Source organism: Lagopus leucura, unplaced genomic scaffold, assembly GCF_019238085.1.
Source record: "Lagopus leucura isolate 7727_CA_CO unplaced genomic scaffold, USGS_WTPT01 Super-Scaffold_100034, whole genome shotgun sequence".
In the NCBI taxonomy this organism is placed as follows: Eukaryota; Metazoa; Chordata; class Aves; order Galliformes; family Phasianidae; genus Lagopus; species Lagopus leucura.
This window is the reverse complement of record NW_024962283.1, coordinates 1,063,849-1,076,551: the sequence shown is the minus strand read 5'-3', so window position 1 is coordinate 1,076,551 and position 12,703 is coordinate 1,063,849. Positions and strand designations below refer to the sequence as shown.

Sequence of the window (12,703 nt, the reverse complement as noted above, 5' to 3'; positions counted from 1 at the left end):
GTCTCCAGCTGTGACCCGGCAGGGCTGGGCACAGAGACTTCACGCTCAGCTCCTTCTGCCTCCTGCCTCCTGGACTACTGATTGTCAGCAGCCAGAGAGGAAAGCAAGGAAGCCGACGAAGCAAACACAATGAGGCAACTTACTTGCTGAGAGCAGCTCTGCATCAGTCTCGTGTCGCGGCACTTCGGGGATGCCGGGCGGCGACCGCACCGAGAGGCGTGGAGCGCAGCTGCCGGAGGAGCGGCCGATCCATGCCATCACCAGCAAGCTGCGGGGCTCTTCCGATCCCGGAGCCGTCTCCTCCTTCCCTCCCTCGGCCCAGCATCGCAAAACATTTATGTGGCACCGCACGGCTACAATCACACACCCCCGTCGCTGGGCGCTGGGCTCTCTCGCTGTCGGGCTGACACGGGGAGCTCCTCGCCCGCCCGCCCCGCTCCTCCTCCCGGCCGGAATGACGTCCTGGCGGCACGCAGCTCCCCCGGGGCAGGGAGAGGAGCAGCATCCCTTGCAACGAGCAGGAAAGGGGAAGGGAGAGGCGGCGGGAGGGGACGCGGAGGGAGGGGTTTAGTGCTGCCTTGCACAGGGGGGAAGGGGCGGATTCGGTGCCTGAGAAAAGGCGAGGCGCTCCGCTGCCCATCACCGCGTGCTCGTCGCCCTCCTCGCCAATTCCCCGAGCGCTGGGCTTACTTTTCCACCCAGCCGCCTGCTTCTCCGCTCTCTCAATGCCCAGCTTCTTTTTTCCTGCATTATTGAGCGAGTTTTCTTTTCTTCCCCTTTTCAAGTGGGTGGGGAAAAGAAGAAAACCCGTTGTTTTAAATCACACAGGCAGAAGGTGGTCCCGTGCAAGCTGCTGCAGGGAACCTGCTTTAGCAGCGGCTGGGCTGGATGATCCCCAGAGGTCCCTTCCAAGTCCTGAGATTCAGTGATTGCTGTAAAACAGAACGGGAAGGATGCAGAAGCCGCACATCTAGCAGGGAGCACACGTGCTTTTTTCTGTCTTTTTTATCATTGATAATACCACACTGTCTCCCTAGCTTCATAAATATTTCCCCTTCTGAAAAGCAAATGTCAGGCCAGAAGCGTATGCAAGATCTGCCTCCCGAGTGCAGGTTGCCTTCAGGCTTTGTTGCTCTGTTCCTTACTTCTCATCCTCCACTCCTCCCTAATTCCCTCTTTCAGGAGCCACGTGCATTACAGCCCATCAGAAATGCTTCCTCAGAAGATTTTCTGGGCCAGAAAAGAGAGCTGGTCAAAATCACATCATGCCACAGGGATGTGTCAGTAGCACTGGAAACTGACAGCATTTGTTTCCATTTTCTGCTGTGACACAATACTCAGTGTCTTCAAAGTTACATATCATCCATGAAATAAATTTCTATTTTGATCCTACTGTACAGGGATGAAGGCTCCCTGCGTTAGATCTTCTGCCTGCTCACAATCATTAGGAACACTCTTTGTTCTCCCATTGGTACATATTTTACCTTTCAGGACTATGCCTATGATACATGAAGGATCCTCATAAAACTTTGGCTTGAGGTGAACAGTTGTGGCTGTTGGTGATTATTTTTTTAAAATAAACAGTTAAACCAACCAAACATTAATTCACAGAGCACGGGAGTCAGTCCCCATGAGAATTACAATGTTCCCTTTCAGGAGTTGCTTCATACTGCTTCCCTACAGCAATAAAGACATGCTTCACAGGAGCACTAACTCTGCTTATTTCACCTCTTTTAATAAGATATAGAATTAATCTTGGTGCTGCAAAGGGCAGTTCTGCCAGCAGCCATAGAGGAACAGAGCTGATATGATTTGGGCAACATCAGGAGAAGCCTTTCTTGTCACATCCCCCCATACTTATCCAATGCAGCTCACCTACCCACCCAAAGGAAGGGTCTTCCAGAGTGGCCATTATATGGTGATAATTTTCCCACCTTGAGCTGCATCACTGCCTCACCCACATGTTGGAATTAGCACAGTTCCAGGCAATGCAAATAAAAACTTTTGCGTTTTGAGTAAAATCCTACTTCTCTTGTCACGAGTGAAATTGCTAACAGGCACTGCCATCTGCTGGCACCGTGTCCTGTCACTGATTTCTCTACAAAGGAAGGGTTTAAAGTGGATTCTCCCAGCTCCTGCTGGTGTGTGAGCTTGCAGAAAGCTGCATTTCCCAACACTCCACCTGCATTATTCAGCTGGAAATGAGACCTCTCCTCTCTTGAGGCATCAGCTCATGAGCAGCCGCACCATCCTGGTGCTTCTCTTTGCAATCACACCGTGCTGTGCTCAGATGGCAGAGCAGGGCGTGCTGTGAGGCTGCTGCTGTTCCAGGGTGTGATGCACCAGGGGCATTAATAAGCACAGCAAAGACAGAGCAGCAGTGCTTGATGTACTTCAGAGGTCCACCAGGAGCCTCCTAGCAAGCACTGTTTACCTTCTGCATGGTCCTTGTGTGTGCATCTTGGTGGAGTTTTGTCACTTGATTTTTCTTTCCTTATTCTTACACTCTAAATCTCTGCACTGTTTGCCCTATTTCAACATCTTCCAGTTTGCACTGACTGAAGATCAGGCAGATCTGAAAACTACACTTTGTGACTCACTGGCATCAACGTGCCCTTGCTAATGTGGTTTAAAAGCTGCTAAGAGCCTCACGAGCTTGGAACATAATGAATTATTCTGGGTATCAGATTGCTGCAGGACAGATTTCACATGTGATGGTAGTACAGTTTGGGATTATTCTCAGGCCAGCATGGAAACAGGGAAATGCAGAGGGAATGCTTCTGAGTCAAGGAGGCAAACTTCTCCCACTTTTTGGGATGAAATTCACCTCAGAAAGCATCGCTTAGGATACAGTGGTCCAAGTCTAAATAGCCATGCTCTCTCCTCTCTAACTGCAAAAGACAGCAGTACCAGATCGCATCTAAATCAGAGCCTTGCAATAGAATGGGATGGATTACCTGGAGTGCGTGGACACAGATTTCACTTTGGTGCAACATTCTGGTTTTGCTGGGGGTGATCTCCAGCTCCAGCAGCTGTGCTTCACTGCTCCCAGGGCCCATAGGGCCACTGACAGAGATGAAATCATGGCAGAGCAGAATGCTCAGTTCCTGGAATTGAAAACAGAACAGGATTGGAAGAGCAAACTCTACTCTCGTTTAGGTGTAACAAAACAGCTCCCTGAGGCCACAACGTATATAGAAAGCTGTCATAAAGCAAACCTTAGTTTGGATTTGTGTTGGATTAAGCTCCATTTCCTTAAGGTTTCATTGCACACAAATGAGCCATCCACCACAGTGGGCACAGACCAGCCCATGGCATTTATTACCCAAAGGGGCAGATTTCAGTCTGAGCAGCAGTGACAGAATCTGTATTTTGCCCTGAAATGAGTGGTGGCTTTCAATGGCTTTAAGTGTGCTGAAAGGAGAGGGCTCAGCAACTCCAGAGAACATTTCAATTTGCTGTGCAGTTTGATCTCTGGAACAAGGCAGTCTCCTCCTGTTTGTCAACCATCAGCCCACCATCCCACCAGGAGGAAACAGAGTCGTAAGAGCCAATGCTGCAAGATCATCTCTAAAATCATCTCATCCACCTCCACTCTTCCCTGTTGCTCTCAGCTGAACGGGAGCAGAGCTTTCAAGCAGATCCAAATTCAGTGACCGTCACCCCTCTGCCTCGAGGTCTGTTGTGCTCCGGGGCTCATTCAAACCCCAAACTCAAAGTGAAATTTGGGAAGTAGGAAAGAACGGGAAGAAAAAAAACAGCAATAAACCCGAATTCCTGCACCTCAGTTAAGCGTGTGCGGAGGAGTCTGCTTGCCTTTTCCTTTGATATGATAATGAGAGCTAATGCTAACCTGGGGAAGGAGACAGCGCTTCCTACAGCTGTCTGGGGCTCCTGCAGAACGTGATCCACACCAGCCAACACACACTTGATGTCTTTTAACTTCTGGATTACCCGCAAGTGTGTTAGTCCAGTTTCATTACAATTAACAGTAATTAAACCCTTATTATGCAGGTGCAGCAGAACCTAAGGCTGAAGGGCACTCAGAGACGAGACTTCTCACTCGGGCCGTGAAGCTGCAGGGCCAGAAAGCTCCGGTGAGGGGCTCTGCTTGGGGGTGTGTGAGCTGACACACTCATGGCACATCCCTGCTGTGAACAAATCACCACCCCAAGGCTCCTGGCTGCACGCTGCCTGCGAGCTCAGAAACAAATGAGAAACTGCAGCAGTTGCAATGCACTGCTGGCAGCTCCTCCATTTAACTGCAAGGAATCTACCAGGGATTGCAGGGAAGTCCACAGATGTTTCTGCATGGGACTGTAATAGGCTAAATTTTGCTTTGTGGCACAGCTAGGAGCCCCAACGAGGGGCATGCACCTGTCATCCAGGAGTGCAACTCTCTATGAAACAACGATGCCCTGAGCATCTCAGATCAGTGCAGCACTGTTTCCTTATTCTTACACTCTAAATCTCTGCACTGTTTTCGTTATTTCAACAGACACCTTCCAGTTTGCACTGACTGAAGATCAGGCAGATCTCCAGATAAACCACTGCCAGCATATCTCATGGTTACTCAGGAGAAGGCAAAATCTCAGGTGCAAAGATAATATTCTGAAGATAAATTCTAGGCAGTGAATATCATTCCAGTTTATTTAGCTGGCATACTTTAATGCCATTTGTAAGGCACTCTTAGGAGTTAAAAGCAACTCAGCATTTCTTCCAGCAGGTTCCAGATGTCGTCACCTGAGTTCACTTCTGGATTCTTTTCATCCCCACTCTGGCTGCAGGAATGGTGACCCTCACTGACTCCAGTGAAGTCATTTTATTACTGTTCAATCTCACGTGTGCACACCTGGCACTACAAAAAGCCAGCAGCCCAGCAGCCCTGGGGACAAAAGGCCTCTATTTAGCCACCAAATGGGTACTGTGCAGACGGCATCTCCCAGTGCTGCCCTCTCCTTGCACCCCAGATGCATTCAGGTGATGAGGCAGAGCAGTGCTGGAGCTGCTGGGCTGAGAGCTCCTCCCAGTTTGTTCCCTTACAACAGAAGCTCAAGGCGATTTCTTTGCCTTGCTACAACGACTACAAGAGAGCCTTTAAGAACAAAACCATTTGTTCAGTCCTAACGTGTCCATATCCAGGAAGCAGTCTGCAAGGATCTATTACACTCAAAAGCTGTGAGTGTTTATTAGAAAATTCCATTAGTATCAGCTAACTCCTGATCTCCTGGATTTACACCTCATTTGCAAACATCAGGAAGATTTTTCAGCAGTTTTTCAGTCATTTTGGAGCTTAAGAGAAACATTTCCAGAACTTTTTTTTTCCCCAGACCTTGCAGCAGCATTCAATATTTATAAGGAATTCCCTGCCTTGGTAGCAACAACTGACAGTTATAAAAAATAACTACTCTATAAAATGCATTAATATTTTAAATCTGCCAAAGACTGCTCGACAAAGATATTTCCAGCTTTTGCCTGACTGGTTGTTGTGTAGTTCAAGCAAATAACTGACAAAAGGAAACATATATGGGAGGAAAATGAGAGCGTGTATGGGAACTTGCAATAGCTACAATGAAAGGTCTTCATCTACACAATAAATCAGCAGCACAATGGAGAAAAGAACCAATATTCTGATTTCTGCTCCAGTCAGTTATTCAGGGAACCACAATGTCAATTACGTGCTCAGATACTGCTGTAGGGTTCTGTAGTACACGAATGAAACCCTTCTGTTTTGCAAATGAAATGAAGACACTGTGCAGAATGCAGGCTTTTCCACACGCACACACGAATGCAAATAACTCACATTTAATGTTACAATAGAGAGAAAAGATAAATCTTGATATCGCTGCAGTGAAGTGCCTTTCTTTACCAACACTCCTGTGTGCCCATGGCCTGATGATGCTGGACACGCTCCAGCTCTGTCTGCAGAGCCATTCTGTGTCCCTGACTCCTGGCACATTGGCACATTCTGTTCTTGGCATATTTGTATCTATGGAGCCAGCTGACCTTGAAACTCACAACATGCACACACACACACACAAAAAGAATAAAAAAGTATTGGCAGGCAGAAAACCGACTGCCCCCCCCTCCCTATGGTTGTGATCAGAGTGCTTTTCCTCTCTTTGGTTTGCACAGAGATGATGCTCAGTAACTCTGAAAATGTTCCTACTGCCCCCAGAGAGGCCTGTTCAGAGCAAAAAACAAAGGAAATTAAAGACCTATCAACAATCCCTTGGTACAGGTTCATAAATATAAAAGTGCATGCAGCGGCTGGTTAAAACACTGAGGACAAAGTGTGCTGAAGTGCTTTGACATGAACCCCTCTGTTCCTGTCTCTCCCATGTTCCCTGCTCTGTGGGGAGACGGGGAAAAATGTTCCCTCCTGCTCATTATCACTGCATATTCACATGAAACAGAGGATGATGCATTTGCTGTTTGGATTAACTTGCCAGCGAGCACTGCTGCTCTGACAGCAAGGCGTTGCAGCAGTCTCTAAAAATACACTCCTCTTCCTCTACCACTATGAGTGCAGCTCATTTCAAGACAGCTCCTTTCCTCCCTGGCACCTGATGGGATGCACTGAGGCGCAGCTCATCCCAACGATGCTACAGACCTACAGACCGTGGCATCTGAAGTCCCAAACAGCTCCAGACCTGCCCCTCACAGAGGCTGTGAGCAGCCTGCTGCTCCTGGGACACAAACTGCACAACTTCTGAGCAATCCTTTATTAGGGGATCCTCCTTCCTTAAAGCCTTTCCCATTCTCCTGAAGAACCAGCAGGTGAGTTTTGCTGTGCCCTGCTTTACACCTCTGTGATGCACATCAGTGACAAGGGTTTTTTTCTGGCAGCCCTGAGAAAGAGACTCAGGGGATGCTCAGAAGCAAACCAGGTCCTCCACGGTTTTCAGAGCCAAACTGCTCTGCACATATGCTGACTTCAGTTGCCATGCTCACTGGAGCACTCCCTTATTCACTGTAATTCGTGCAATAGCAGCTTGCTAAAGTTGTGGCAAATCTGTTGGATTTACCCCGCAGTTACTCAGCCAAGCTTTCCCTTCCGGATTGGATTTGCCTGAGGCTTATTCCTTTTCCATACAATGCACCAACTCTGCGTTTCAGATCTGACTAGTTCTAAAATTGTACAAGAGGCTTCATGCAAATGGATGAAGTCTCCTTTTCTGTTCGTGATGAAATTCATCCACTGTTAGATACATCTGAGTCTGAAATTCAGGGTTTGGTGACATCTCAGGTCATTATAAAGCCATCTCAGAGTGCAGAACAACCACAGAAATAACTCTGATGACTCCACAAGTCATGCTGTGCTCTGCTCTCAGAGCAGACATAAGGAATTATTGACTAGATTTCCCAGAATGTACCAGTGCAAATGAGGCATAACGACAGAACTGTAGACATGTCAAAAGAAATAGAAAGAAGTTTTTCCCAGGAAAAGACGATGCCATATGGACACGGCAAATCCTAAAGCTTTGGTCTGCTGAAGCTTCTTTCAGCTCCCCAGGCTTTTCAATGTCACAACGTTCTCTAGGAAGACGACTGGGCTGTGTCATCTCAGCACTCACATTGCCTTGGGCTGTAGTGTTTCCATGCTGGCGATACCTCTGGAGCTCACAGGCTCAGTAGTATCCCGTTTGCACAGAATTGATTCATTTGTGCTGACAGCTTGCATACACCTCGTCATACAACAACCTTATTGAAGCTGAATTGCCAGAAAGGCTACAGTCATTGCTTCGGGTGATTTATCAGGGACTTACACTGCATTGAGCCCATGCCAAGAAAATTCCCTCATGAACCAAGACCAGATGTCGTTCTCATCTAACTACATTAAATCTGAGACAAAACCACTAAAGCCAACAGACCTGTAGTACTTCTATCACTCTTACATCCACGTAGAACTGCTCTCCCCTCTGTGCCCCCACACACAGCCCACCCCAACTCGACAAAACTGCTGTTGCACAGAATGATCCCACTTGTTTGCTGTGCGAAACGATTCTGCCATATAACAGAAGGCTTCTTCCACTTTCTTAAGAGATTTTCCCATCATCACCGGAGCGGTCACCCCGCAGTCCCCGCACAGGCCAGCAGAGGGTGACGGGCAGCCGCGTTGTTTCTGTACGATCCTGACTAATTCTCGGGGTAAAGCCTCATGTCCCTCTGAAGCAGTATTTAAGCAGGCATCCTACCCGCGTGAAGGTACCGAATTTTCAGTGCAAAGCAGAAGATTTGCTGAAATAAGGCCTTTCCCCATAGCTTTATCATGGAAATGATCCACGCCAATTTTAACCACGTTGTCCATATAGAGGAGATCTGTGCATGGCTGTACCACCTTAGAAAGTACTGACAGTACTTACGAGCTACACTGCAGGACAAAAATATTTTAGCACATCTTGCACAGATGATCTGTGCATCCCCGAGGTTTATCTCAGGGTGGATGATATAATAGAGACCTACAGAAAGCCTTGCTGCAAGGGGTGAAGGTGCCTGGGCATGAGCCAGGCTCCTCTCCAGGAAGCACCTCCCAGTTCTGCAGAACTACACGTGGAAAAGAAAAACCACACTGCAAAGGGAAGACTTCAGCATGGGGAATTTCAGCTCCCTAACCCAGGCCAGCTCCAAGGCAGAGACTCTGAAGTTCAGCTGCCTCTTGAAGCAAGCTGTGTATCACCCAGAACAATTGCACAAAGCCTAACTGGGCGCAGACCAAGCAGAGCTGTGCTGACTGCACATTGCTGCCATTCGGACAGCATGCTTTTCCAGCCTGAATTTGAAGCCTTGCACAGATGAGGACACATCACTGAGCACACACACAGCCATCACTTGTGGAAAACGAGCAGGCTACAGCTGATACCTCAGCCTGCTGTCTATTACCAAAAGTGGTAACTGCTCTCTGCTATCAAGCCTGTTCTTACTGCCCTCCCAAGCAGCCCATTCTGATGGGTTCAGTCATCTATAAAGCAGTCATTCTTCACATGGCTATTTCTCACGTCCTGACCTTCAATAGCCAGGCCCAGGGTTTTTGTGTGATCATCCAGTAAATGTACATCTGAAAAGAAAGCGTGCAGGAGAGGCACCTGCTGTTGTTGGTGGGGAACTTTCATGGGTACAATGCAAGACTATCAGCCTATTCCACTGCTTTTGAAAATTAAGACAAAATTAGCACCCAGTTTCTGTCATTGCTATCAGTAATGCAGATTTACCAAAGGAGAGCAGGAGCTGTAGGGGCTGTGAGTTCCATAGCACTGCCTACTGTGTATCTGCACATGCACACCCCAGTCATGCCTGTAAGAAGGGTGTGCTGATCTCTTTACCACCGGTCCTATGCCTATGGTGCCTCTGGGGCTGTACTCTTGCTCTTGGGGAATAACTGAAAAATCACTCTGCACAACTTGTTCACTTTCTGACTCTGCCTGTCACTGCAGGCTCCATCCAACCCATTAGCTGCAAAGGGAATTCAGCAGAGGCCTTTCTTTGAAGTGATGTGCTCTCAGCTTTCCTCACGGCTCCCATGGGAGATCAATGCCTGACTTCAGCAGGTCAGAATATCACACCATGCTTTCTGCCGTTGTTTTGACTTTCTGCCTTGGTTATTATCAGAGAAAAATAGAGCGATGACTGCTTCCTTTATTTCTCTCCTTCCCCTGCATTCCAAAAGAGGGCAAATTTCATTTATTAATGCTGATAGGGTCCATGGAGACTTACAGATAAAAGACACCATTTGAAGCAGAATGTAATGTTCTGTCTTGCAGGAAGCTTGTGCTTTACTGTTTATTTTCAGAGCACCTGCTGACATTGCTAGGCAACTGTGACAATGTCCAAAATAAAAACACTAATAGCAATGAAACAAAGAGGTTCTGAGCCTGACAGTCACAGCTGAGGTCTGTCAGGAGAGCAGAAAATGGATGGAATCGATTCCTAAATTGGAAAGAAAGTGAAGGCCAAGATGATCAGTTGTAGGTTGACCTCAAAAAAGTAAACTCTGACCCCAAGAGGGACACAACCGCTGCCCTGGATGCCCTGCCCAAAAGGACACCCGGAGGGGTGGTAAAGTTTGGGAACTTCTGAGCAGCAGGATCAGCTCATTGGACTTTCAAGTGCCCTTAAAGAATGGCAGCACAAAGGATGGTCACTGCTGCACAATATTGCAGCATTATCTTTCTTTCTTTGTTTACAAAGAGCAGTGGGTAGAAAACACAGACAATAGGCTTACCTAAATTTCACATTCTGTTCTTCAAAACATGAGTTTTGCTGGTGATGCTTAACGCAGCCCAGAAAGGCAACTGCAGATAATAATAATATACCTTTATGTGCTTATTCCTATTCATATAGTTGCCTTCCAGGAGATGCCCATGCAGGTACGCCTGATTGTGCACTGTGTGCCACCTCACTCCTTATCAAGCTATTAGGTTTGCTCAAGCAAGCAGGGCATCACATGTTTCAGAGCCTATCTAGCCTTTGGCTAAACACATCTGTGCTCCATCAAAGCAGGGCCTGGGCTCCCAGAGGCTGACGTAGGGACTAGCTCCTTGGAACCAGCACTACAGAAACACCTCATGCCCTCAAATCAGACTTCTACAAATGGCTTTTTGGAGATCTTCCTTCAGAACCTTATCTGTTTGGAAAACAGAAAAAAGACAGAAGGCGAACCAAAGCATGCTCTCATTTTAATGCTCCATAGCATCTGATCAAGCAGGAAGGAAAGAAGTGCCTTTGTTGCAGTCCACCCATGCCCTACATTTTCAGAGGAAGTAAGGACTTCTCTGGCATTAATGAACTCTGCCAAGTAGCTGAATTACACGTAAATGCAAGTAATGAGCTTTATTACTTCCAGTGAGAAGCCAGCACAATTTTCTCAATGAATACGGTTGCATAAAGCAGACTTCCCCCATGTGGCACTCAGTAAAGCTGTTCTACCTCACAGACTTGCCTGACACAAATGAGGCCCTTGCTGCTGTGCAACCCTTAGGACATCAAGGAGTTAAATAACACAGCGCTCTGCCTTTTTGGATTCCCACATGCATTCCCACAGCCAGCTTCGTTCCTGAAATTAAGGAGTCTTTAATTATGCCTATGCATTTAAATTTTGCCATTACAGTTAGCAGAGGAGACGAAGGGCTTCAACTCCCTGCTGTCTAAGAATAAGGAAAGGAGAAGGGATTCTAAACCTTGCTTTTGTTAGAAACAATGTCAGAATCACAGCTGCGTGTACAAATACAGAACAGGCTCCTGTTACTTCTCTCTTCTTTGCTACACTATCAGCTCAGTATTTAACAGATAGAAAATGAGATGTAATGGGAAGGATGGAATCACCTCTCTTGGGACTCGGCATAAAACTGCAGTGGATTTTAAATCCCTCCCCATGGTAAACACCAAGTAAATCAGTACTGGGAGGCTGCCAGCCTAGCTGCACTGAGGTTAATGAACAAACAACTGCTTGCAGTACTGACTTCCCTACCATGCTTATAAAGTATGCATCTTTGGTTACATCTAGAGAGACTGCATCTTCTATAAATAATCGTTCCTAAAGATAAGGGCATGACATCTTTCTTTTCATTTGACAAAGCAGATAGAGATGATCAATATTTATGTAGAGAAACTGCTTCAGGCAAGCAGACTTCACAGAACGCTCTTAATCAAAAGTGTTGACTTAATGTGAAAAACACTGGAAAAAAAATATTTACAAATACAGCAGGGGATGTTCTGCCATCAGCTCAGTTACACCTCATTTCCCATTTCTTCTTTACAGGACAGGTTCCCAAAGAATACATTTCTGATAAAACAGTGAAGCCAAACTGATGAGAATGGAAGAGGGCTGTTGGCAAACCCACACCACTGCTGAAAGTGCTGTGCAGCTCCTTGGGTATGGATGCAACTTTGGAAATGTTGCCTTAGGAAAACAACACAACCAGTTGAACACAATACCCTACATTTCCAAGAATGTCTTCGGTGATGCTTCTGTCCAACATGAGAAACAAACTACAGAATTTATTCCTCTATAACCTCTTTATGTTATGAGAATCACCATCATCTAAGTGGTCTCAGAGCACCTAGAAGTCATTTGTCACTCATTAAAACCCAAATGCTTTACTATTCTTCTCCTGCCCTGCCTTCCTTGTACCAAATACAGAAAGAGTGTTCTGGTCTCAGACCGAATGAAGAAGTTAATTACAATCTGTCCTAAAAACCTGCAATTGAAATTCACTCTGGGAGCTTCTGAAAGCCAGGAGAACCTATTCATTTTTCTAACATTCTTTTGACATGTCATCGTGAAAGAATGAAGAAAACCCATTCACTTTTAATTTCCCGGTGTTGAGGATAATATTTAACAGAAGTAAAACCCTTTAAGGGCTCAACACATTCTTTGAAACTAATGGGAAAAAAAAATCCCATCGCAGGAGTTTCATCGCAGGAGAACAGCTTTTTTCTTTGAAAAATTATGTTAAGCAATGTGCAATATGCTAATTGGTGAAATTTAATTTGTAACATCACAAACTGCCAACAGGTGAGCAGTGCAGGGCTCCTGTGTGCATTGAGTACAGCATAACGATAAGCAGACTGATTATTTCTGAGTACATCACATCAGTGACTCCTGGTTGTTACCTGCAGCCATTCCATCATCACATTTCTGTGCTGTGTTGGCACTGCTAACAGCAGACCTACATCCCAGCACCGTGAGGAGATACAACAGATG

The 12,703-nt window shown here is 46.5% G+C and overlaps 1 protein-coding gene across 6 annotated transcripts in view; it reads right to left on the bottom strand.

Moving 5' to 3' along the window:
- Positions 1-12,703, bottom strand: part of KCNJ5 (potassium inwardly rectifying channel subfamily J member 5) — a 53,305-nt gene that overhangs the window by 17,935 nt on the left and 22,667 nt on the right. For 4 of the 6 annotated variants that reach the window (XM_042882587.1, XM_042882589.1, XM_042882588.1 and 1 more), the window contains one exon: positions 2,958-3,107. The exons of 1 other annotated variant lie outside the window; for it this stretch is intronic. In XM_042882587.1, the coding sequence (XP_042738521.1) occupies positions 2,958-3,085 (128 nt within the window). In that variant the 5' untranslated portion in view covers positions 3,086-3,107. Of the gene's footprint in view, positions 1-143; positions 933-2,957; positions 3,108-12,703 lie in introns of those variants that run through there. One more of the 6 variants, XM_042882591.1, reaches the window with a different exon arrangement.